We start from the raw sequence: 27,745 nt of genomic DNA on the forward strand, positions 1-27,745 counted from the left end.
CCGCGACCTCTGTTGCTGTTATTCCTGTAACCTCCCTTGTTCTGTTTAGTGAACGAGGATTGCGCCCCACCTTTGGAGAACTGGGATTGTTGACCCATCTGTCCTCTGGTGACGCCACGTGCACCTGAGCGACGAAAATTGCTGCCACGAAACTGTTGGGACTGTAGGGCCCCCATAGACTTAGCAGTTTCTGTGTCTTTCTTTATTTTCTCTAGGGTGGTGTCAACATCCGGACCAAACAGACTATCAGGATTGACTGGCTGATTAAGAATTGTTGTCTGAATATCCTGCTTAAACCCTGAGATGCGGAGCCACGCTTGTCTTCTCAGCATAACGCTAGTGTTGATAGCCCTAGCAGCTGTGTCCGCAGCGTCAAGTGCACACTTGATGGCTGCGTTTGATATTAGCTTTCCTTCCTCAATAAGCATTTTGGTGCCTTCTTGGAACTGTGGGGGCAGGTGTTGTATAACCTGTTCTAGGGTGTCGTAGTGCGCCCTATCGTAACGCGCCAGGAGCGCCTGTGTATTGGCTATGCGCCAAAAGTTTGCTGCCTGTGCAGCTACTCGTTTGCCTCCTGCCTCTAGCACTTTGGACTCCTTATCCGGGGAGGAGCTTCACCCGTTGTCTGGGAGTTGGCACGTTTCCTGGCATTGGCAACCACAAGAGAGTCCAGTGGCAATTGTCCCCGGATGTAGGCGGGGTCCGCAGGTGCAGGCCTGTACTTCTTTTCAATGCGAGGGTTGACCACTCTCGCCCTCGTAGGCTCCTTAAAAATGTCCCCAGCATGTTTGAGGACACCTTTCAGCATAGGAAGTGTTTTTACTGTCCTTTCAGATATTGCAAAGGTGTCGAAAAGGAAGTCTTCCTCAACCGGGTCGGCATGCATGTCCACATCATGATTGGCCGCCGCCCTTTCAATTAGTGCATGAAATCCTGCTGAGTCCTCAGTCGGGGATGCACGTGCATTAAAGGTCTGTGGGTCTTGGCCCACACCTTGGGTGTTCTGGTCACCAGTGTCATCGTATGAATCCGGTTGTACATCAGGTTCATCGATAGGGAAATTGTACTGCTCATCCTCATCATACCCCTCACCCACAGAGTGTTCTGGGGAGGGAGTGGGGCTCCGTCTTGGAGGAGGCTGGATCGGTTCCGTGAGGCCTGAGGCGTCAAGGGGCACCCTCTTTTTCTTCAGTGGGATGATGTAGGAGTCCACCGGCTCAGAAGTGATCTTCCTCTTATAGAGTGTCAGCTTGCCGGTGGCAGCATCGATGAAACGCTCTGAATCGTCTTCCGATTCGAGTACACGACGTGGAAGAGGGTCAGCCAGCGAGGAACCCTGTTTCGGAGCCGATTTCGTCGAAAACGCTTTCGGCGCCTCCTTAGGTGGCAAGAGAAAGAGGAGTTTTCCAGAAGGCTTTGCCGGAGTGTCCTTTTGCGGCTGCGGTGATGGCATCGGAGCCGATGGAGCAAAGGCTTTCTCCCTGATCCACTGCAGTGACTCCGCAATGGGGGACGGTACACTGCCAGTGGGTTTCGTCGCCGACAAGGATGCTTTGAGCGGTCCATCGGATCCGACTTCTTCGTGGGCCTTGTGCGTTTTGGGCGCGGAAACCGTCTTCGGCACCTCCGATTCCTGAGGCCGGGGCGCAGACTTCTTGTGCGTAGCCTCTTTGGAGCCGACCTTGGCGGGCTTGGACGGCGCCGTAGCCGCTGATCCGTGCCGACCATCTTTCTTGGAGGCCCCTTCCTCGGGCGTCGGTTTCGATTTTGGAGCATCGGAATCGACAGACTTCCTCGGCTTCTGCGGACCGGAGGTCGACGGAGCCGATGGGGCGACGGGCACCGATTTCTTCACTGGCACGGCAGCCATCTTAGGGACACTCGAGTCCTTAGGTTTCAGTTTCGATTTCGGGTCGGCCATTTTAGGTGTTGACGACCCCGATGGTTTCAGTTTCGGTTTCGAAACACCGTGCCCAGCAAGTGAGTCCGTAGCCGGGCCTGAAGGCGGGGCTGTGGCTTGCGGCAACGGGTCCTGGGTAAGGCCGACAGGCGATCCCGTGTCCCGGTCGGTATCTTCGTAACCTTCAGGGCAGAGCTCGTCCCCCGAGCTGTCTGCCGCGGCCCCATAAATCTCATTGTCGTCTCCTACCTCTTCGACGTATTCGAGGACTTGACCCGCGACTCCGTCGTCGTCTCCCGGATCCGCCTCGACCTCCGTCTGTGATGGGGAGATTTGTAGATGGTGACCCTGGACCTCTTCTTCCTGGTCGCCGAAGATGTTCTCCGGATCCGGGGCCGCTTGCCTAGCTTCCAAGCGCACCGCGCGCCGAAGCTTGAGAGTTTTCTTGGAGCGGAACTGTGCACAGGCCTTGCACTTGCCGTCGTCGTGGTCCGGCGAAAGGCACTTGTTACACACGGGGTGTAGATCGATGTGTGGGTACTTGGACCCACAGAGCGGGCAGTACTTAAACGGGCTCCGCTCCATGTCCGTAAAGGCTTGCAGTCGTGTCGCGATGAGAAGGCCTCAAAGTTCAGAGAGCGAAGAAAACTCCGCTTATTCCGGCTCCAAGAGACGGAAGACTCGAGACCGTGCGCAGACAATACCGACGCAAGAAAATCGAGGCCTTTTGGCCGCTAAAAGGTAGTTTTACTTGGTTCCGACAGTAAGACGTCGAGACCACATCCGAACCCAATGGCGGAAAAAAACAATCTGGGGATGGAGCCGATGCCCATGCGCACTGTAGTCCATGGGGAGGAGCCACCTATCTCAGGATACTTCGAAGACTCTTCCAGGACAACAATGTGCAATCATCCGAGCCCAACACTAGGCGGCGATCTAATGCTAAGATATGAATTTAGCAGCCCACATGCCTCGAACTAAACAAGAAACAGCTGGTGTAATGTGGGTATGTCCTTTGTCTTGTCTACATAGAATCTGAGACATCTACAAGGGTCCAAAGAATGTAACAATCTTTCTGCTGTTGAAAATAAGTTTGGGAAGAGAGATCCAAGAACGACAGGTTCATCTAGGGGAATGTTAGTTGAGTTGGAAATATTTGGAATACATTTACGGCTGAGAATTACCCGGTCCTTCCTGAACCAGAGAAACAGCTTAATGATGGTGAATGATTGGATCTCTCCCACTCTCCTTGCGGATGTTAGAGCTAAGAGAAGTGCTATTTTCCAAGAACATTTTATTTCTGCTTTATGTATGGGCTCAAAAGGAGATATCAGCTGACTTAGTACTCTATTGAACAAGAGGATGTTGAAGGGGTGGAAACACTATGAAGAGCCCTTTATAAACGGTTTAATGATAATTTGGGAAAACAGAATAGATGCCGATGTATCCGTTCTTCTGAATTTTGAAATTGCAGCAAGATGGACCCCGACTGAGGAATATTTGAGCCCACTTTCGGCTAAATTTAACAAATACCGAAGGATCTAAATACGTTTCATTTTAAGTGGATAAACATTATTCCTGCACCATATACAGACACGCTTCCATTTAGCATGGTAAGTGTTATCACTGGAGCTCAAGCCTGCACCAGAATATGTTTAAATTCTTACGGAAGACCTAAATGGCCAAACACTAGATGTTCATGTACCATGCGGTCAACTTCAGGGACTTGGGGTCATGATGGAGAAACTCAACTGAGTGCATTTGCCTGATCGTTCTGGCAACCTGACGAACAAGTTACTTACCTTCGGTAACGATATATCTGTAAGAAACATTAGTTAGATTCCTTACCTTAGAATAACCCCCAGGTGTCAGACTGGATCCGGAAAATTTCACGTAGCAGTACCCTTGCGCGTCGGTAGGCGTCGTCTGCGAACCGCGTCCGGCTCGCCGAGATGACGGAGTACTTAGATGCCACCCTCGCGCGTTGACGTCAGTTCTTATACACAGCTTTTCCGCACCAGAAACGCAGAGCCATGATATAAACAGACACTGGTGCCATGAAACTAGGGCCCTGAAAGGGATGACCTCAACCCTAGATATCGGTTCGCAGAACGGGGAGGATGGGTGCGGCGGTAAGGAATCTCACTAACTAATGTTTCTTACAGATATATAGTTACCGAAGGTAAGTAACTTGTTCATCTGTAAGAAACACGTTAGTTAGATTCCTTACCTTAGTATAGATACCCCAGAAATACAAACCCCGGTGGTGGGTCTGTGAACCAATGATCACACCAGAAAGTCCTGGAGAACAGAACGGCCAAAGAAGCCATCTCTCCGAACTTGGCTGTCCAGGCAGTAGTGTCTTGCAAACGTGTGCAGCGAGCCCCACGTAGCTGCCTGACCGATGTCCTGCAAGGGGACTCCCCGACCCCGGGCAGTAGAAGCCGCCGTGGCCAGAGTGGAATGGGCCCTCAGCCCAACAGGAGGCTCCTTCTTCGCCAAGGAGTAGCAAATCTTGATGCACAAGACGACCCACCGAGAGATGGTTCGTTTGTGCACCGCCCATCCCTTCTTAGCGCCCACGTAACGAACACAGAGTTGGTCATCCACCCGGAACTGGCGTGTGCGATCCAGATAGTATGAGAGCGCACGTTTTGGGTCCAGACGGTGGAGCCTCTCTTCATCTTTCGAGGGATGTGGAGGCGGAAAGAAGGTGTGCAAGGTGATGGACTGCCCGATGTGGAAGGCTGTGACTACCTTGGGCAGGAGAGAGGGTCGCGTCCGCAACACAACTTTATCCAGATGGACAGAAAGGAAAGGAGGTAGTGAAGAAAGGGCCTGGAGCTCACTCACTCTCCTGGCAGAGGTGATGGCAACCAGGAATGCAGTCTTAAGAGTGAGAAGACTAAGAGGACAGTTATGAAGTGGCTCAAAAGGAGCGCACATCAGATAAGTCAGAACAAGGTTCAAGTCCCACTGCAGCATCACGAAAGGAACAGGGGGAAACATATGAGTGATGCCCTTCAAGAACCTATTTACAATGGGGGACTTGAACAATGAGGGCTGATCAGGTAGCCTTAAGAAGGCGGAAATGGCAAAGAGGTAGCCATAATCGTGCCCAGAGCAGAGCCCTGCTGGGCAAAAGAAAGAAGGAAGAGGAGAACCTCAGAAAGGGGGGCAGAGAGTGGATCCACAGCCTTTGCTGTGCACCATTCCACAAATTTGTTCCACTTGCAGGCGTATACCCATTTTGTGGAGGGATGCCTGGCTGCCAGAATTACATCGCAGACTTCAGGAGGCAAGTCAAATGGCCTCAACTGTCGCCGCTCAATCTCCACGCATGGAGGTGGAGACTGGCCAGGTTCGGGTGGAGGACCGTCCCCTGCTGCTGCGACAGAAGGTCCTCCTGAAGTGGCAGACGAATCGGGGGATCGACTGGCATGTGGAGTAGCTCGGGATACCAGTATCTTCGTGCCCAGTCCGGAGCCACAAGGATGACTTGGGCTCTGTCGCGCCTGATCTTCTTCAGCACTCTGGGCAGAAGTGGTATAGGCGGAAAGGCGTACAACAGACCGCAACTCCACTCGCGACGAAATGCGTCTCCGAGCGAGTGCCGCCTTGGAAATTCCAATGCGCAGAACTGATGACATTGCGCGTTCTCTTCTGTGGCAAATAGATCTAACAAAGGAGGCGGTGTCGCCCGAACCCCCGGCCGCGTCGTGCGCGCATCAGGGGGAGCCAGAAGAGCGATGTCATCTCTTCGACTTCTTGTGCCTCTTACCTGAGGACTTAGAGCCCGACGAATGGTGTCAACTCGTCGAGCTTCAATGACTGTGGCCCCGCGACCGGTCCCTCGACCCCCTCCTGGACTGGGACCTTGAGTGGCGCGGGGCCGACTGCCAGAGCTCGAGGCGCTTACGGGATCGCTCCCGTCTAGCCTTCGACGTCAAGGCCCAGCAGTCGGGGTACGACCGGTCGTCGTGGTCGGCCCAAAGGCAATACAGGCACTGGCCATCGGTAACCGACATCAGTCGGTACAGGGCTTGAACCCGGGCATCCCAACCGGCTCCGAGAGTCGTGAAGACTCGAAAAGAGATCAAAAATGATCAAAAAAGTTTAGACAAAAAGTGACTGAGGTACTGCTTTCTCCGGACCTGCGCTTGCTGGCGCGGAAAATAGAACTGACGTCAGCGCGCAAGGGCGGCGTCTAAGTACTCCGACGAAGTCATCCTGGCGCCGGTGACGGACCCGCAGACGACGCCTACCGGCACACAAGGGTACTGCTACGCAAAATTTTCCGGATCCAGTCTGACGCCTGGGGGTTATTCTAAGGTAAGGAATCTAACAAACGTGTTTCTTTCAGATAGACGTTCCACATCAATCTCTATCCTGTGAGAAATGGCTCAGTACCACAGCAGCTGAGACTCTTCTGAAAGGAGTTTGGACCGTGTTCCTCCTTGCTTGGCTATGTAGAGCATGGATGTTGTGTTATCCATTTCAATTCAGAGAAGGAGCAGATGGGGGTGTGGGAGAATAGGTGTAGCATCTAACACCATTGAGGATTACCAGCTGATTGATGTGGGATAAATTAGTGAAAGTCTCCATCATCTGTTGCAACGTTGATAAAAAGGCCATTGGCATTCGAACCACATCTGGTTCCATATAATATCTTAGTAGTTTCTCATATATCAATTTTAGTAGTTTGAGGCATAGCCTTGCTGTCTGGAGGAATAATCACTAGCCTTCTCGGTAGGATTGCATTTTTTTGGGCTAACTTAAACTGAACTCCTTTAATGGTGATGGTGTTGAAGTATTTATCGATGGTCTTGTTGTCGATGCCTTTGAAGAGAAGTCTTTTGAAGATTTATTTTTCTTCACTACAGATTTGATCACCTCTATAGCGTCTAGAGGTTTGCTTGTATGTTTATCCTGTGAATTAGCAGATGAGGTGGCTGCAAGCGCTGTACCATATAAATCATGCTCAGGAAACGGTATAAGTCTCCTTTTGTATGCTGCCTTCGTGGAAGTGTTCGGAGGGGCACTTTCCACGGAATCTTACCCTGAGGGGGGGCATCTCCTTTAGAAGGAGGAGCACAATCTTTGGCCAAAAGGAATAATGCAACCTCCTTTTTCGGTTCATGAATTTTATTTGAAAAAGTCTGACGCAAACAAAAAAAAACAATTACATTTTGATGCCTTATGAAGTGGATAACAGCAATAAATATGCTGACAATGTGGACCATCTGTGTAAATCCTACCTCAAGGTGAACAAGGTTTAAAAAGAACATTTTCTCGATCAGCCATGGTCAGAGTTGGTGACAGTTGGTTGTCAGGACACAAGGTCTCCCTGGTCCAGAAAATAGTTTACCCTAAAAACAACACACCGTACCTCCGTGCTCAAGATAGGGCCGATTCAAACCCACTGCTGAACAAAATAGTAACAATTTCAGGTTCACTAAAGGGTCAGAGCAGAGCTCTGCCAGTCCCTCCCTCACACTACATGCAGTAAAGATCTGAGCTACGGTGGCCTCTAGGGGGAGTAGGAGAGCTTAAGCTTCCATCTCATTGAATGAAGTTTGGGTTCTTTTAAATTATGTGGATGTGCTACTTAAGATACTATGTTGTTACAGGCCTATGGCCCGTTTGCATTATATAAGGCATGCTTTATATTTCTACACTGTTTACTGCTATATTAATGCAATAGGGATTTCCAGCCCAACAACGGGAATGATTCAAGCCTGTGAATATATAAAAGATCCAATGTTGGAGAATAAGCAAGTATCTCATTATGAAAGTAATCTCTTTAACCAATGCCCACAATTTATGCCTTCTATTAAAGGTTGCCTTTCATGCAATTTAGATGTGTTTAAGATACAGATAAATTCAACTAATGACTACGTACAACTTTAACTACAGTTCTGAAAAAGTCTTTAAATGCAAACTTTGCCTACCATCAGTAAAGTCCTGAGGGTACACTGGCAACCTGCGGGATATATCTTCGAAAATCCCATTCCCAATATTATAAAAGTCCTGGATCTAAAAAAAATAAAAGAAAGGCAATGTCATGACAGATATGAACCTCATTCAAACATGAAAATAATTTGTTATAGCAGCACATTAAGGATCTAAATAGTTTCCTGTCTTACATGGAAAACAATCATGTTGTGCTCTGATATCGAAAAATAAAATTTCATTTCTATTAGTAATTTATTTATTGCGGAATCAAATTTAATAACAATGATATAACATTCAATCCAATAAGAAATGGGTAAGCTTGACTACACCTCATTTGGCTCGAACAGACTTCTATATTCTACTTTGAATTGACTTCCAGTAGAGACTTGGTTGCCAGTCGGACACTGAATTACAACCCCACGCTTTGTTAAGACAATTTATCGCTCTGTTTTTAAACACCTGATTGTGTTTCCACACTTTTCATCTTGAGATATTCCAACCCATGACACACAGGCAGTCATTCGAGCCAGAGAAAGCTTCTTTTTTTACCAATCGTCCTACACTGGACGCACCACCGATGCCTTTTACCTTGGCACGACGCTCATAGTGATTTTCATCGCCAGCCCATGTTTGGGAGAAACACATTGGCTGTCTAAACTGATGCAAATTGAGCACACTTGAAATAAAGATTCCAAGACTGCAATCACCGACTTTTTGTTTATCTACCCGTTTACCTTAGATCCCTTTCACGATTGTATTGCCTCTCATCCACCCCAGTTTGTATATTCTACTTTGACGCATTCTTCCCTGTCACATAGCAACAGTTTTACGTTAATGACAAGGATTTATACAGATATAGCTAGCAACAGGGTGTTCAACAGTAAAGGAGACTACTGAGAAGGATGGGGAATCTGTGGAGGCATGAGGCATAGAAGTGGTGAAGCCCACAGGAGGGAAGAGATATGCTGGTCTGTTTTACACTCCACCGCAGTCACGTCTACAGCCACATTTATGGGGGCTAGTGAAATGTAGCTAGGTGAGCTTCCACAAAAGAAGGAGCTTGTAACATTTATGAGTCGTAACATGAAGGTGTTACTTCGTAAGTGCAACAATGGTGAACACATTGGAAATTATTACTGCTGATAACAACCATTTTCAACATTATGTATTTGCCAAAGTCCCTTTCCATACAACAGAATTCGCCACATTTCTCTGGAGACATTTTTAAGTAGGTGGTGCAAGAAAAATGCCGAAGATGCATGCTAAACGGATGTAGTGAAGCATATCTAGTGAGCCTATTCTCAGCGGAAATAAAGATCTTTTAATAGCACTGTGTGCTGTTATGTTATGTTATAGGTGCTTATATAGCGCGCAGCAGCCCTAGCTAAGGGGCGTCCCGGCGCTTTAATGAGCAGGAAAATGGCTACTGCAGAATTGGACGTGCGGCTATAACATAACAGAGAGATCAACAGAAGAGGTGGTTTTTGATAGCCTTTATTAATGGTAAGAGGTCCTGTAAGCCCCGAATCTGGAGTGGCAGGGCGTTCCATAGTTTCGCTGCGAGATAGCGGAAGGAGCGTCCACCCTTTCGCAAGCGATTTATTCGAGGAATCACAACTAGGTGCTGCCCTTCTGAGCATAACGCGCGCCTGGGGATATAGGGGGTCAGCAAGGGACAAAGCATGGAGGGAGATGCAGAGTGCAAGATTTTAAATGCCAGACAGAGGGTCTTGAATTGAATCCTCTTGTCCACGGGCAGCCAGTGGAGTTTGGTCAAGGTGCTAGTGACCGACTGGGAGCGGGGGAGCCCTGTCAAGGCTCTTGCCGACGCGTTTTGGACTCGTTGCAGTCTTCCTACCTCTGCCTGGTTAGCTCCCAAAAGTAGGGAGCTCGCATAGTCAAGTCGAGATAGAATGGAGGCCAACTATGAGCTGGCGAGTAGGGGGATCGAAAATTTTTAGGATCGGCTTCAGGTTCCGAAGGATCCCAAAACAAGTAGCGGCAACCTTTTTAGTGTGGGTAATAAAATTAAGCGACGAGTCTAGCCAGACTCCAAGGTTTTTTACCTCACTCTTGGGTTCAGGAGGGGTTCCGAACATATCAGGCCACCATTTCACTCCCCAGGCTGAGACATCCTTTCCTACAAGTAAGACCTCAGTCTTGTTGGCATTAAGCTGTAGGTAATTAGATGTCATCCAGTTGGTAACTGCGGACAAGCAAAGTTTAAACTTGGATGCGTTCAGCCCAGAATCTTCACTCAGCACTGCCACTAACTGTCGTCCGCGTATGAGACTATAGAAAGCTCCCATCGTTTGGCGACCTCAGTCAGTGGCTGGACGTAGAGATTAAATAACGTCGGATTGAGTGAAGATCCTTGGGGTACTCCCTGCTCAATTGCACGTTCCATTGATAGAAACGGTGGGGTAGATACACGGAAGGACCTGCCGGTCAAGAATGCCCTGAACCATTCTAGTGCTTATCCACAGATTCCTATTGCCTCCAGTCGATGCAACAGTATCTCGTGTGAGACCGTGTCAAAGGCAGCGCTGAGATCAAGAAAAATCAACGCTGCTGTCCGACCGGAATCCATGATGTTCCGAAGATGTTCTGTTACACCTAGAGGTGCCGTTTCGGTGCTATGTCCCGCGCGGAATCCGTGCTGGGAGGCATCTAGGATGGAATTAGTGTAGAGGAATTTCGTTAAGATGCCATTCACGTGGGATTCAGCCACCTTGACCGGCCAAGGAAGCAGTGATATTGGCCTAAAATTTTCCGTTTTGTAGGGTCTAACGTGGGTTTTTTAATTATGGGGGATACCCAAGCCTGCTTCCATCTAGTGGGTATGATGGCAGATCTAAAGGAAGAGTTAATAATTTCACGGAGGGGACTGAGTATAAGTGCGGAGGCTTCTTTAAAATGGACAGGTTTTAGCGGGTCTGCGGAAGAGCCCGATTTGACTTTCCCACAGAGTCTGAGAAAATCGTCCTGACTTAATTCGGGAATAGTCGTGAGTTTGTTAGGCGTCCCTCTACTAAGGAGGGTAAGTTCAGGGGTGGCTGGAAAGGACCTATAGATAGTTCGTATTTTATCTATAAAGAAGGAAGCGAGTTTCTCACAATGCAGATAGGAGGCATTAGTTGCTACCGCCACTTTTTTGGCAGAGAGGTCTTTTAGGATTTTGAAGATGGTTTTCGAGGGGTTCTGGCTGGCCTTGATCTCGTTGGTATAGTAGGCGGCTCTAGTCCTACAGATGTTTATGTGGTAGTTCTGTGCCGCCCTGTATTGGCCTTTTAATGCCAGGTCGTATGATTTCCTCCATCTACGTTCAATAAGTTTACAATCCTTCCTAAGGGTAGCGAGCTCCTCGTTGTACCATGGACTGGATTCCTGAGAACGAGCTCTGATCCAGTTGGCTGGGATCAGAGAGTCTAAGGCTTGGGACAACCAGGTGCAGAAGTTTTCATAGCCTGACTCAGTGTTGCCCTCAATATCAAGGGGGTCCCCTTTCAGGAGGGCGTAGAAATCCTCGAGACTTAGCTTACGCCACAGGCGCTTGAGGACTCGTTGGGCATTGTTCCCACTGGACACCTCATGTATGGGACATGACAATTACCATCATGTGATCGGACCAGGCAATTGGAATGGGCCCTTCAACCGAGGCCTCAACTAGATTGGTAAAGATAGGGTCCAGGAGATGGCCTGCCCTATGCGTGGGGCACGTAACTAATTGGCGGAGTTGAAATGCTGCGAGGTCGGCTAATAGACTGTTGATTTTGTGATCAGAGGTGAGATTAAAATGGAGGTTTAGATCTCCTAAGATATTAAAATTAGCCGTAACTATTGCCAACGAACCAACTGTTTCTACAAGAGCTTTAATAAAGCGGTTATCTTGCCCTGGAGGTCTGTAGATCAGGAGACCCGACAGCGTTAAGTGGGGGTTTATCTTAATGCTGTAACGGGCAGATTCGCACCCCTGAATATCTATTTCAGTAAATTGGCATAGGTATTGAGATATCAGTATAACCGCAATGCCTTCTCCTCTGGATTGCCTGTTAAGAATGCAGGCGGAGTATCCTATTGGAGTGGCCAAATTGATAATAGTGTTCATATCATCTTGAAGCCAGGTTTCAGTAAGAAACAAGATGTCTAAGGAATGTTCCTCAACTAAGTCATGGACTTCCATGTGATGTTTGGCCAGTGATCTAGTGTTGAGTTGGGCAATCAACAGTCGTTGTTGTGGATTAGTACTAGCCAATAAGGGGGGTGCGGTAAGTTTAGGAAGCATATATCCACAGGAGCATTTAAAAGAGCACCTTCTATACCGGGGGAATGTCTTACGGCATTGCGCAGATGAGTGGTTAAGGCCTAAAAGTGTGTCCCTGGAATAGGTATATCTATCACCTTCCACGCGACCAGGGTCCCTGGCGAGAGGCGACGTACTGGCGCAGACGGGCTTGTCTTAGGCGCGTCTTCAGCACGCGCGCCCGCTGCGCGCTTGACTCGCCATCCCATTATAGGCCGCGGGCCCGTCTGATTGATGTGTGGTGCACACCGGAAGTCTAAATCACTTCCGGTGTGATAGAACAACAACTTCCGTACACAGCAATCTGCCGAGGCAGCGGTGGACCGGGGAAGCAACAGTGATTAAAAAAACAATTATTGCACAAACAGCTTTAAAAAGATAACCGGCAATGATCGCCACTCGCTCTGCCCGCAGCGCTGTAAAGACCCAAGAGACCCTGCTTTGGGCAGGGGTGCCAAAGAGGGATTTGAAAGGTAAGATATAATAGGCATCTCCAGAACGGCTGGACTACCAGCTCAAATGTGTTCAATTGCTTGAATAGTCCTTCATGGGAATATGAATAGAGTCATACGCAGTTCCACAAATCTCTATGCTTAGGGTTGGTCAGTGAAAACATGCAGTAGGCCTGATCCTGTAGGTTTCTTCAGTGGAAGCTAATCGGTAAGATATCTTGTGTGTAAATATTAAAAGAATACAGACCACTCTGGATCTGATTTTCCGTGGCCTTATTACCATTGTTTTTATTACATTTATTGTACTTCTATTTTATTTGTGGTTTTGTATAGCACTGATATGACTTGACTGTTCTGTGTTTTACACAAGTTGCAGGGTCAGAAAATAACAAGGAGATGAAGTGTTTTAAAACAGATATATGGCAGGAGGAAGTTAGTATGCTCCGAGGGGCAGGCAAGATGAATGTAGTTTCAAACATGAGGCACGGAGATAAGAATTCTTTGAGGGTGCTTTTCTTTCTGAAGGTTTGGTGTTCAAGTCAAAGGGCATCCAGCTACATCATTTCAGTTTACTACATTAGATAAAGAGTTTATTGCCTTTGTAGTTTGAAGATATAGACTGTATTGCTTTATGTATAATGCAGGAACAATTAAAAGTATTCCTCCTTTCAATCAGAACCCAACAATGTGAAATCAACATAGGTATGATATGGTTGCATTTTCTGGTTTCAGAGACCAGTCTAACTACAGCATGAAATTCTGCCTACAGGGGAGGGAGATGTAGTTATGGTGTTGAAGTCAATAAGTAGTTGCCTTAGTTTATGTTAGATAGGACTAAGACTGGACAGATTGTTTGAATTCTGCACTGTAAAGGAAGGGTTTTATGCCACAAAAAACTAATTTGTAATTTTTCTCCTTTTGCTAATGTGGGTTTGGAGCTGGATATTCTTACCTAGCACCAAGACCAGTGATTTGTCACAATTTACGATTGGCAACAAGCCAGGAGGTTGAGTGTTTCATCCATGATTGCAAAGGGATTGAGCAGTTGAGGTAGAGATCACCTTAACCCCTTCCGCGCTCATGACGAGCTCAGCTCGTCATGAGTTACGACGCTCGTACGCTGATGACGAGCTGAGCTCGTCATGTAACGCGGCTTTTGAAAAACGCAGCGCACAGCGGGAAAACCGCTAGCGCGCATGCGGTTAATTTAGGATATGTCGGACTAATGTGCCTAATTGGCAGACAATCTAGGACAGTGACATGAGACAGTGATATTGTATTTATCAGTGCCAACAAGTGACATCATATAAAGTCACGGCTCCGCTTACGACCCAGTTTCGTGCATTTGTGACGTCAGTCTCTACAGACATACATCACTTGTTCATGCTGGTGTCAATTTTCTTAAGTACCAACAGACATGTATCCTTTAGAAACTCAATATTTATAGATGTGTGTGCAGAAGCCTAGTAATAGAATTGTTTTATTCACAGATTGTCAAGAGACAACTCCACAGAACTGGGAGGTGGGAGGGCAGGTGAGGAAGAAAACAAGTTACTTACCTATAACTTTGATTCTCCAGTATTGGAAACTTTCATAGATTCCCATGCTCGAAGTTTCCAATACTGGAAAACCAATGTTACAGGTACGTAACTTGTTTTTTACTCCAGTATTGGAACTTTCATATATTTCCATGTTTTTATCAGAGTAGCTAGCAGTTATTAGCACATTTTTGGAACCATGGCCATCACAAAACCTAGAAAAAGCAATAGCAAATTCACCATAATGAAAATATAAACAGCTAATAATACATTTAGCAACATTAGAAAATATAAACACGAGGTTCAAAATTGTGCAAGAGCTAAAAAAACAGTAAGATGGAAGGAGGGATAAAAGGGAAAGCTCACCACTAATGAAAGATGTTCCCCAGGACTGCTTGACCGACAGCTGTGTCACTCTACGTTGCAGAATCCAGACAGCAATTGTAAGAAAGTGGCTTCAAAGTACAGTGTGTAGGGAGTCCCCAATCCCCAGAGGTATAACAGAGGCTAAAGTCAGATCTGACTTTACTCTCTAATGTGGTAGCTTGGTCGAGCAGTAAGGCAGTATCAGGATAGTGTAAAGCATTTGTTTTACACACTTAGTCAGCAAAAGGTTTCACACACTCAAGAACTGAACTCTAGGCCAATTGTTTTTATATCAAAAGATATAGTTGTTTTTATTTTAGAACAACATGTATCAAAACATACTTCTCATTATGAGTGACTTTAGGTAATTACTGTGCAGAAATGCAATAGACTTGGTAAGTACAATAGTTACTGGGGTTGGAATAGGCAACAACATTTTAAACACAATTAAACATTGAGTTCAAAGGGTTTTTCTAAAAAAATGCAGTTGATTACTTTAAGGATTACTTTTCTAACCACAGGACTGGATCCTGGATTCAGTCCCGGGACCTAAGCTGTAAACAGTTAAGTAAAAGCGTTTACAGTTGTAATTTTTAAAGGATATAAATGTATTTTCAAAGTTGACACTTTTAAACTTTTCAGAGAAAAACTAGCAATGTTATCCTATGGAAGGAAATTCAAGTCACAGGTAAAGTAGGTTCTCGTTACTTTTGTAATCAAGTACTGGACTCCTAGGTTCAGCACTGGGACCTCTACCTGAGACAGGTAAGTATTTACGTTTCAGTAGTTGGTACGATTTTTAAAGAATATATGTAATTTGCAAAAATCGACAAAACAGTCAATGGTTTCCTATGGAAGAAAAGGCAGGTAATTGGTAAGTACAGTTAAGATTACTTTTGCGGTTTAGTACTGAACTAGAAAGTACAGCACTGGCTTCTCTCCTGATCCCAGGTGAGTATTTCGGAAATCATTATTCGGCTGATTTTAGAGGACTATTTTAAAGTTTCAAAACTCCACACTTAGAAGAAATTTCATTGAAAACCAGTCAATGTTAGCCTATGGAAGGAAAGTGAGTTATCGGCTTTCAGGTGAGTACTCGACTGGTGAGGTTGAGGTTCTGGGAATAGACTCAGGGGTCTCCCAGGGTCGGAAAGGTACAGTGTTTACACCCTCAGCGACTCAGCAAGCAGACAGGCCACGCGGCTGTGGGAGCTGAGCTTCTGGTCACTTACTCAGGGCAAGTGGGGAGGCAGAGTGGGGAAGCAGAGTAGGGTAGTAGTTTCACTTCCAGCGGCTGGGTGCAGGGTGCTTTTGAGCCGTCGGGCGCTCAATGTTAGCCAACGGGAACGTTAACAAATGAACAAAGGCTGCAGGCTCGGGGACGGAGATTCTTCAGGTGTGACCACCACTTGGAGAGGTAAGTTGGGTTCATAGAGAAGAGGTAAGTACCCCAAAGGAGGACACAGGGGGCTGGGAGGCGCAGGGTGCAGGGGCGTCTTTGGGTGTCGGGAAATCATACCTTCGGCTGGTCGCGGCTGGAGGGGTCCCTGGGTCTGAGGCTGCAGGCGTCGTCTGGGTCATCGAGGAGGGTCTTTGGGCACTGGACTTCGGGTCCCAGTCGCCGGGGGGACGTCCTCGTGGTCTTCGATCATTCAGGCACGGGCCGGGGTCGGCGGGTGCAGAGTGGGCTGGATTTGCGGTTCCTGGCTGGCACCGGGGGTATGGTTGTTGGAGCAGAGCCTCAGCTCAGGGGAGTCCCAGCCTTTGGGAGGGTATATACACAATTCACAACCTGAGCAAATCTAGATATAATAGTACAAAGTGTCAAATCAGAATAAAGATTCTTCAAAGAAAAAAAGTGTCTGAGGATTATTTTCTTTTCCTTTATTTCTTCAAAGTTCATAAGCAGTTGCAGCATACAGTTCTCCCAAACATGTTCTAATGTACAGTTCAATGCCAAGGTATAGGCAGGCAGGTCCTCCTGGGTTTCAAAGGTTGCTGCCCGCAGGAGTTGCCGGGATTTAGCAGGGGCAGGTTCCAGGGTCGACAGGCCGGTAGGGCTGGGGCAAAGTCAGTTGGTGCTGTCCTGTTAGCGGCTGCACGGCGGGTTGTCTTCTTCTTGATCTTCTTTCTTGTTTTCTTTTCGGGATCTGAGGAATACTGAATTTAGGGGCGTTACAGGTAGGGCAAGGGTAGGGTACACCCACTAGTTTGTTCCTCTCCTTTGTGAGGGGGGCAGAAGCCTAACTGTGATTGGGCAGGGCTCCCCATCTTCAAGATGGCCGGAGCCCAGGGTCGTGCTGAACCTCGCCTCTCCCACCTGAGGGGTGGGGTTGGCACAGGCTAGCACACCCCCCCTTCCTGACGTAGGGTTTCTCGCCAGTCTTCCAGCCAGAGTGGGGGGTCAGAACTGGTGGGGGCCAGTTGCTGAGTACAGCAAGTGGTCTGGAGAAGCTCACAAAGGTGGCAGGCCTTTGAAGCTTCCCCCTGCCCATCCTGGGGGAGGAGACCTAGCACCTCGCCCAGGATGTGCATTGTTGCAGGCCCAGGAGAGCGTGGGGCTCTCCACCCAGGGTTCCAACAACAGGTCTGATGTGTGGCAGCCTAGGCAGCCTCCCAGACCAGACGTGGATTGTAGGTTTGGTTTTCAGGGGGCATCTCCAAGATGCCCACTGGTGCATTTTACATTAAATCCCACACTGGCATCAGTGCGGGTTTAATGTGCTGAGAAGTTTGATATCAAACTTGTCAGTCTTCAGTGTAGCCATTATGGTGCTGTGGAGTTCGTAATGACAACCTTCCAGTACCATATACTCTTAAATGCATCACTGCACTTACAGTGCCCAGGAATGGCCCTGGGTACTGTAGGGGCACAGGGCTTCTGCACCTGTGCCCACACCTCTGGCATAGGGCACCCACCTAGAGGGGTGACTGAGGTATGCCAGTGCAGTGGGTCTTGTGGGCATGGCACACAGGGATGTGTACAGAACCATCACAATGGGGCAACATTTTCACCCCGACCAGTTGCACTGCTGAATTGTGCCAACATAGGCGACTTCATCACGAGCATTCTCCTTTTTTATATTCTCTTCTGTTCCAACTATATATTAAATCGTTTGTTATTATTTCTCACTACAATGTTTTGATTCCACACACGGAGTGAAACTGCTATTTCCCAAATTTCTGATGTTCCCACTGTGTCCATCCGGACCTCCTTGAAAGACCACGAATAAGGCATACTTCATTCAGGGCAGTGTTTTATTCATTAAAAAACCCAATGCATTTCGTGCTGGACGGCACTTCTTCAGGGGTCACTACAATCAATAAAGAACAATCAACAATAAATATAACGACTGTCATCACATACATATTAATAGTTAATGCTGAACCAATTTAGTGCGTTTTGCAATGTATATTTCGGTTTAAAAAACAATAACACTAAACCTATTCATTTACAGAACAGCAATACTGTATCCCTTGCGCTTAAACATATAAGTGACAAAACATGCATTCCCTCCTACTTCCGTAACTCTCTACCTTCAAGATGCAGATCACGCCTGTCTCTAATGCCTCTCAGTCTCAAAGTGATTTATAAAGTTTAACAGCTCCCCTCCTAACCTCGATGACATACACCTTCATAAAATTGCAATGTACGTTCAAAAACTTGCCCTTCACGCTACAATGATTTTCCCACATTTTGCCAAAAACACGCTCTCCCAGCCCACCAACAAAATACAGATGCATTTTGCTCAACTTCTTTCCCGTGCATTTTGACTCGATAATACTACTGATAAAGACCATACCACCGCAGTATGCACGTACCTGCCCTGAGCTGTTAAAAATTTCCATCCTTAGAGTGGCTTCAGGCCAACATGTCTGCGCCCCACCCTCGCTTGTAATTTTAAACCTTCCTTTCCCCCCCCCGGGATGTGTGCCATGTTGACTCTTTATTTAGTATTGTACTTAGACACTCAACCTGAAAAGGCAGGGTGTGGGTGTCAGTGTACAGGGCCCCTGAGGGTGGCACAATAAGTGCTGCAGCCCTCAGGGGTCTTCCCTGGTCACCATGCCCTGGATACCAGGGGTACCATTTACTAGGGGCTGACAGGTGGCTAGAGATGCCAATTAGGTGTTAGCTTCAACACAGATTTAGGGAAGGAACACAGGCCCTGGGTACCTGGTTGGCAGGAACCCAGGGCAAACTCAGTCAAAGTACATCAGCAGTTCATAAAAAAGTGGGGGCATATCAATGCAGGAAAGATGGCACTTTCTCACACAACACCCCTCAACCCCAAACGAAAGGTGATGAGACTAACCTTTCCCTAGGGAGTCTTCATGGTCTAAGTGGAAGAACCTGGAAAGTCCATTCGCATTTGTCATGGGCAGTCTCTGGTCGGTGTTCCATTTCAAAGTCCATTCCCTGTAGGGAGATGGACCATCTCAGTAGTTTTGGTTTTTACCCTTTCATCTGCATTAGCAATCTGAGAGGTCTGTGGTCGGTTTGAAACAGGAAGTGAGTTCCAAACAGGTAGGGCCTCAACTTCTTCAGGGACCAAACCACAGCAAAGGCCTCCCTCTCAATGGCACTCCAACGCTGCTCTCTGGGGAGAAGCCTCCTGCTTATAAAAGCAACAGGTTGGTCTTGGCCTTCATCATTGGTCTTGGATAGGACCGCTCCTATCCCCAGCTCTGAGGCATCAGCCTGCACTATGAACTGCTTGGAGTAGTCTGGTGCTTTTAGAATGGGTGCTGAGCACATTGCTTCTTTCAGGGTGCCTTTTGGCAGCTAACAGTCCAGTTCACTTTCTTGGGCATTTTGTTGGATGAGAGTTCTGTGAGGGGAGTCACAATGGACCCATATCCCTTCACAAACTTCCTGTAGTATCCAGTCAAACCAAGGAATGGTCTGGGTGGTTGGAGCTGCCCAGTCCAGGATGCTCTGGATCTTAGGCTGTAAGGGTTGGACCTGGCCTCCACCAACAAGGTGGCCCAAGTACACCACAGTGCCCTGCCCTATCTGGCATTTGGATGCCTTGATAATTAGTCCTGCAGATTGCAGGGCTTGTAGGACCTTCCCAAGGTGGATCAGGTGATCCTGCCAGGTGGAGCTGAAGACAGCAATATCATCAAGATATGCTGCACTAAAGGCCTCCAATCCAGTCAGGACTTGGTTCACCAACCTCTGGAAGGTGGCAGGGGCATTCTTTAACCCAAAAGGCATCACAGTAAACTGGCAGTGCCCATCAGGGGTGGAGAATGCGGTCTTTTCTTTGGCTCATGGGGCCATGCCAATCAGCCAGTACCCTGCAGTTAAGTCAAAGGTACTTAGGAATTTGGCTGCCCCTAGCTTGTCTATCAACTCATCTGCTCTTGGAATGGGTTGAGCATCTGTCTTGGTGACAGAGTTGAGCCCTCTATAGTCCACACAGAACCTCATCTCTCTTTCCACCCTGTTGATGAGGTTTGTGGACCAGCACCACTGGGCTAGCCAGGGGCTCTCAGAGGGTTCAATCACCCCTAGCTCCAGCATCTTGCTTACTTCAGCTTTGATGCTTTCCTGGACTTGGTCTGATTGTCGATAGATTTTGTTTTTTACAGGGTTACTGTCACCAGTGTCCACATCATGGGTACACACACCAGCTGGTCAGACCAGGGGTCAAGGAAAAGAGACTAGCAAACTGTTGCAAGACTTGCCTGCAGTCAGTCTGCTGTTGGGGATTGAGGGTGTCTGAAAAGACTACTCCATCCACTGACCCATATTTTGGGCTGGAGGAGAGGAGATCAGGGAGAGGTTCACTCTCTGCTTCCTGTTCCTCATCAGTCACCAGTCACCATCAGCATGGTGAGGTCAGCCCTTTCATTGTAGAGTTTGAGGCGGTTCACATGGATAACCCTTTTGGGTGTCCTCCTAGTGGCCCAGGTCTACTAAGTAAGCGACCTCACTCTTTTTCTCCAGGATAGGGTAAGGGCCACTCCATCTGTCTTGGAGAGCCCTTTGTGCCACTGACTCCAAAACCCACACCTGTTGCCCAGGTTGAAATTCAACCATGGCAGCTTTTTGGTCATACCAGTGCTTCTGCAGCTACTGGCTGGCCTCAAGATTTTTGGATGCCTTATCCATGTACTCAGCCATTCTGGACCTTAGGCCAAGCACATAGTCCGCAATGTCTTGTTTGGGCTCTTGGAGAGGACTCTCCCACCCCTCTTTCCCAAGACAAAGTAGTCCCCTTACAGGGTGGCCAAAAGAAGCTAAAAGGAAGAAAACCCCACTCCCTTCTGAGGCACCTCCCTATAAGCGAAAAGCAGGCATGGCAACAGGACATCCAATCTCCTTTTGAATTTTTCAGGGAGTCCCATAATCATACTTTTCAATGTCTTGTTGAACCTCTCAACAAGACCATTGGTTTGTGGGTGGTATGGGGTTGTAAACTTGTACTGCACCCCACACTCCTTCCACATATGTTTCAGGTAAGCAGACATGAAGTTGGAACTTCTGTCTGAAACCACCTCTTTAGGAAACCCTACCCTGGTAAAGACACCTAGGAGGGCCTTGGCAACTGCAGGAGCTTTAGTAACCCTAAGGGGAATTGCTTCAGGGTACCTAGTAGCATGATCCACTACTACTAGAATGAATTTGTTCCCCGAGGCTGTGGGAGGTTCAAGTGGACCCACAATGTCCACACCTACCCTTTCAAAGGGTAACCCCACCACTGGCAGTGGTATCAGGGGGGCCTTTGGTTTGCCACCTGTCTTGCCACTGGCCTGACAGGTAACACAGGAGCTCACAAATTCCTTTACTTTTTGGTTCATCTGGGGCCATTAAAAATGGCTAACTAGCCTTTCCCAAGTGTTGGTCTGCCCCAGATGTCCAGCTAGGGAGATGTCATGAGCTAAAGTTAGGAGGAACTCCCTGTACTTCTGTGGCACTACCACCCTCCTGGTAGCTCCAGGTTTGGGGTCTCTGGCCTCAGCATACAGTAATCCCTCTTCCTAATAAGCTCTGTGGGTACCACTGACATCTCCCTGTGCTTCTGAAACAGCTTGCTGCCTCAGGCTTTCAGGAGTAGGGCAGTCTTGATGACCCTGGTACAGCTCTTTCCTAGTGGGTCCCCCTGGGCCCAGGAGTCCAACCTGGTAAGGCTCAAGCTCCATGGGCTCATTTCCCTCTAGGGTTTCCAAGTCCTCTCCCTGGGGAGAGGGGTCCTGAGAGGTTTGCTGTGTAGAAGCTGGTCCCCCAGTCTTCTTGCATTTTCCCTTGGGACATATTTCCAGGCTCCAAAGCTACTTGTTCACCCTTCTTTTTGCTCTGTGCTCTGCACGCACACCAGTCTAGGGATACCCTGCATGGCTGCATGGGTTACTTGCTCAACCTCAGCCCAGGCTGAGGTTTCCAGATCATTTCCAAGCAGACAGTCAGCTGGCAATTGTGGGGAGACCACTACTAGTTTCAGGCAAGTAACCTCCCCCCAACCTAATGTCACCATAGCCATAGGGCGTTGGGTGGTAATGCGATCAGCATTGGTGACTGGGTACGTTTTCCCAATCAAGTATCGCTCTGGGGAAACAAGCATTTCCTTCACCATAGTGATACTGGCACCTGTATCCCTCAGGGCTTCTACTCTAGTTACATTAATGGAGGGGTATTGCAAGTACTTCTTACAGTTGGGTGGCCAACCAGCTACAGTGGCAAACTCAATTTCCCCCAAGAGACTAGACTAGCTTGAGTGTATTCCCAGATTTGCTCTGGATACTCCTCTGATCCCATCTGTAGATTTAATGTCCTTGTGGTAGCTGTACTGGGTGCCTTAGGGGCTTTGTTGTAGGAGCAGTTCTTGTCTACAGTTAAATGTCCCAACTTCTTACAGTTGTTACAATAGGCCTTGTTAGGATCAAAGTTTCTTCCCCTATAGGGCTGAGGCACATAGGGAGTAGTTTGGGACCCACCCACCGGCACAGGTTTTTGGGGCCCTTTGGGAGACTCAGACTTTTTATCTTGGGGATTCTAACCACCTTTCCCCTGGGGAGGTTTTGTGACCACCTTCTTCTGGTCACCCCCAGTGGCTGTCCTTGTCACCCTAGTCTTGGTCCAGTGGTCTGCCTTCCTTCCTAATTCTTGGGGAGAAATTAGACCTAGGTCTACCAAATGCTGATGCAACTTCATTTGTGCAATTACTCAAAATGTGTTCCATCATAAATACATTATAAAGTCCAGTAAAATCATGCACATGTTTTCCAGTTAACCAACCATCCAGTGTCTTTACTGAGTAGTTTACAAAATATATCAAGGATTGGGTCTGGGTTTTGTGAGCCCCCCTGAACCTAATTCTGTACTCCTCAGTAGTGAGTCCAAATCCCTCAGTCAGAGTTTTCTTCATGAGGCCATAAGAACCGGCATCTGGCCCAGCAAGGGTCAGAAGCCTGTCTCTGCAGTTACTAGAGAACAGTTCCCATAGGAGTGCCCCCAGAGAGGTTTCTTTAGTCTTCTGATATCACAAGCCCTCTCAAAGGCTGTGAACCACTTGGTGATGTCATCGCCTTCCTCAAATTTAGTGACATTCCTTTGGGAATCTTAGGATCATAAGATAGCTCTTTATCCTTATTATTGGTATTGCTGCCACCAGAGATGGGAGCTAAGCACATCTCGTTCCTTTCTTTTTCTAGAGCCAGGAGTCTGGTCTCTAGGTCTAATCTCTTGGCCAACTTTGCTAAGAAGTTGTCCTCTTCATTGGGGCTCTCCCCAATGTGTTCCCTGGGGCCCAGTCCACCTGTGTGGTTCCCAGGGTCCCAAAAGCGGACTCTTTGAGTTAAGGGTACAGAGACCCTTTCTTCCCTAGGTATGGTGGGGGGGGGGACCATAATCCTCCTCCTCTTCCACCCCTTCTTCCTCTGGCTACCACAGTTCAATGGGTTTTCAGCATATAAGTACAGTTGATTACCACACAGATTACTTTAGTAGTTCCAGGACTAGATCCTAGATTCAGTCCTGGGATCTAAACTGAAACCAATCTAGTAAAATCGTATAAGTTACTGTAGTGAATTTTCATGAATATAAAGCGGTTTTAAAAGTTCACACTTACAAACTTTTCAAGGTAAATCTGACAATGTTATCCAATGGGAGAAAATTCAGGTTGCAGGTAAAGTACGCTTGCGTTACTTTTGTAATCCAGTACTGGACTCCTGGGGCCAGCACTGGGGTCTCAACTTAAAACAGGTAAGTAATTGTGTTTCAGTATTTCGTAGGATTTTTAAAGAATATTTCAAGTTTTCAAAAGTAGACACTAAGAAGAAATTTTAGAGAAAAGCGTACAATGGATTCCTATGGAGAAAATACAGGTTACTGATAAACCCGGTAAGGATTACTTTAGCGGGTCAGTACTGGGCTACAAGGTACAGTACTGGCTTCTCCCCTGATCACAGGTGAGTACTTCGGAATTCGGGTGATTTTATATGAATATTTTTAGTTTCCAAAACTTCACACTTGGAAGATTTTTCAAGTCAAACCAGTCAATGTTATCCAATGGCAGGTAAGGATAAGTTACTTACCTGTAATCCTAGTTCTCTTCCGGGGGTATCCTCATCAAAGTCATAAGCATTGAATATTCCCGCCCATGTGCGGGACCCCGGAAACAATATAAAAATATATATGTAAAAAACACATATCTCGCTCCAAATATATGTAAATACATATATCATTTTTTTCACACCAGTGCAGCCCTAAAACCAAGGCTAGACAATGTAAACACTTGTATATGTACAGCAATTAGAAAGGAAACAAAAAACACATTGGGTCAAATAGTCCTTGAATTTTCTGTTTTAATGAGTAAAACCACTCATAAATCCTGAAAATTGCTCATAAAAGACATTGTCAGCCTTAGGCTGCATTGAGAAGCAATAACAGAAACTGAAAGCATTTTCACTCTAAAACTGGCACCGTGCCTTTAAGGCAGCCATGACCCCAGGCTTCCCATCATGCCTCAGGGGTGACAGTTAGGTCAGTTCTTTGCATAACCCTGAAGTCAGGGCTAAACCAAAAGTCAGACGTACAGCTCTTATTTACCTGGGGAGGCGGGTGGGTTGCTTATGACTTTTATGACGATAACCCTGGAAGAGAACTAGGATTACAGTTAAGTAACTTATCCTTCTCTTCCAGGGGATCCTCATCAATAGTCATAAGCACTGAATAGAACAGCAAGCCCATCAACCACCTGCAGGTAAATGAGAAGTACATGACCCAACAAAAGACCAATAATAACAGCCCAACACTAGCTGTTAAACAGATTCCGCAAGGAGGCCTGGCCTACCTGGGTATCTGCTCTTGTGTCAGAATCAAGACAGTAATGTCTAGTAAATGTATGGACGGACCTCCAGGTCGCCGCCTTACAGATCTCAGACATGGGTACATTATTGAGGAAAGCCGCAGTCGCAGCTCTCCCTCTGGTGGAATGTGCTTTGGGAGAAAACCCCTGGGGCTTCGGCGCTAGCTGGTAAGCAAGTTTAATACATGAAACAATCCATCTAGAAATAGAACGTTTTGAGGCAGCATGACCTGTCCTGATCGATCCATAGTTAACAGATTATCAGAATGACGAATACCCTTAGTCCTATCTAGATAGAATTTTAAAACTCTTTTCAGGTCTAGAGAATGCAGAGCCCTCTCAGCTGGAGTGGAGGGATTGGGAAAGAAAATGGGCAGAGAAATGGTCTGATTTACATGAAAATCTGACACCACTTTAGGGAGAAAAGATGGATGTGTTCGTAGCACCACTCTATTCAAATGGAACACCGTATAGGGTTCAGAGGAACAGAGCTTGAATCTCGCTCCCCCTACGAGCTGACGTGATTGCCACCAAAAAAGCTGCTTTCCTGGAAAGATGTTGTAAAGTAGCTTTGTGAATGGGTTCAAAAGGCGGACCCATTAGCTCCGATAGCACCAGGTTCAACTCCCAGAGAGAAGGACGACGCACTGGAGGGTACACTTTTTTTAACCCTTGCAGGAAGTCCTTGACAGAGGGCAACCGGAAAAAGAGGTTCGAGAAGGTGACCTCCTATAAGCTGTTATAGGAGCTCGGTGCACCTAGATGGAATTAAACTTTAAACCTGCTTTAGCCAGATATAACAAATAAGGAAGAACCGCTTCTTCCTGACATTGAACTGGATTATGATCATTCTGTATACACCACATTAAAAAAAAAAATCGCTTCCACTTGCATGCATAAGAATGTCTTTTGGAGGGACGTCTTGCCTCTTAGGATGAACATGTAGTCCTCTGGCAGCCCTAGATGGCCGTACTGTATGACCTCAGGAGCCATGCTGCCAAGCGCAGTGACGGAAGGTTGGGATGGTGGATCCTCGCGTTCATCTTGGACAATAGGTCCAATCTGCATGGTAGCCTCTTGTGAGGAGTCACTGACAGGTGAAGCAGGTCCGTGTACCACCATTGCCAGTCTGGGGCGATGAGGATCATCGCTGTGCACAAGTGTGTTAGCTTGCTCACCACCTTCGGGATCAACGGAAGGGGTGGAAATGCGTACACAAATTCCCCTGACCAGTCGATCAAATGAGCATTCCCTCTCGATCCTGGCCGGTAGAACATGGAGGCGAAGTCTCGGCATTCGGTGCTTTGGTCGTCCGCGAACAGGTCTATGGTGTGACGACCCCAGGATTGAAAAATTTCTTCTACCACTGCATCGTGGAGGACCCAATCCTCCCTGTCGTTGAAATGACGGCTTCGAGCGTCCGCCCTCACATTCTGCTCTCCTGGGAGGTGGACTGCTATGATGGACAACTTGCGAGCCAGAAGCTAATGCCAGATCCATTATGCTGCCAACGACAGTTCGTGAGCGTGTTCCTCCCTGCTTGTTCAAGTAGTACATTGTGGTGGTGTTGTCTGTCTGTACTAGTACTGAAGCTTCGTGAATCGAGGGAAGGAACGCCTTGAGAGCTAGATGGACTGCTCTCAGCTCCAGCATGTTGATGTGGTAGGTACTTTCTTTGTGAGACCACAGACCTTGCACCTGTAGTCGACCCATGTGCGCTCCCTAACCTAGAAGGGAATCATCCGTGATCAGTGCCTGTACAGGGGGAGGTTGATGGAACAGAACTCCCACTTGCATAATTTGTTTTTTGGTCCACCATGGAATGGAAGCTCGAGCTGCGTCAGAGAGTGATGTGATCGTCTCCGCGAGCAGATTGTTGGTCCCACTTGTCTTCCAGATCCTGCTGAAGAGGACGAATTCAAAGTCTGGCATTCGCGGGACCAGGAAGATGCATGATGCCATCGACCCTAGCAGGGAGGCAATCCGGCGCACTTTCTGAGCCTTGTTGCGAAGTACCAGCTGACATTTCTGGGTTATCAAAAACTGCCTTGTCGGTGGAACCTTCAACGCCGATCCCGACGCCGAAGGAGAGCAAGTCGGGACATCTCTCGACGTCGACCGTGTCCTCCGCTTTTTCTGCCTCTTTGGAGACCTACCTCTCTCAGAAAGTCCATAAATTCTGATTTTTTTCTCTGTCCTTGAGAGTTCTACTTGACAAGGACTTGCAGTGATCACAGCTTTCTGCAGAATGAGAGTCAGGAAGACAGAGGATACACACAGGATGTGTATCAGTTTAGCCTTCTTCCCACAGGAAGGGCAGGGATCAAAAAGCGAAGTCATTTTGACAAAAAAGTAACCTTTTTTGAGCCCAAAAAAGGTAGCACTATCTCTCTAAGGCCAAAAGCCGTCAAGTGAATACAAAAATTTAAGGAAATCAGCAAATATTTTTGACAGAAAGTCGAAAAAAGGTGGGAGCGGTTTAACCAGGGTCCTGACTGAAAGAGCCAGAAAGAACTGGCCTAACTGTCACCCCTGAGGCATGATGGGAAGCCTGGGGTCATGGCTGCCTTAAAGGCACGGTACCAGTTTTTAAGCTGAAAATGCGTTCAGTTTCTGTGTTATTGGTTCTCAATGTAGCCTATGGCTGACTGTCTTTTATGGGCAATTTTCAGGATTTATGAGTGGTTTTACTTATTAAAACACAAAGTTCAAGGACTATTTGACCTAATGTGTTTTTTGTTTCCTTTCTAATTGTTGTACATATACAAGTGTTTACACTGTCTAGCCTTGGTTTTAGGGCTGCATTGGTGTGAGAAAAATGATATATGTATTTACATATATTTGGAGCGCAATGTATGTGTTTTTTACATATATATTTTTATATGGTTTCCGGGGTCCCGCACTTGGGCGAGAAT

The 27,745-nt window shown here is 47.3% G+C and overlaps 1 protein-coding gene across 1 annotated transcript in view; it reads right to left on the bottom strand.

Moving 5' to 3' along the window:
- SLC4A11 (solute carrier family 4 member 11) overlaps positions 1-27,745 on the bottom strand; it is a 1,943,806-nt gene that overhangs the window by 632,903 nt on the left and 1,283,158 nt on the right. Inside the window, exon 10 of the mRNA XM_078678714.1 lies at positions 7,852-7,936. Coding sequence (XP_078534840.1) covers positions 7,852-7,936 — 85 coding nt within the window. The remainder of the gene's footprint in view (positions 1-7,851; positions 7,937-27,745) is intronic.

Source organism: Lissotriton helveticus, chromosome 2_2, assembly GCF_964261635.1.
Source record: "Lissotriton helveticus chromosome 2_2, aLisHel1.1, whole genome shotgun sequence".
NCBI classification, from domain to species: Eukaryota; Metazoa; Chordata; class Amphibia; order Caudata; family Salamandridae; genus Lissotriton; species Lissotriton helveticus.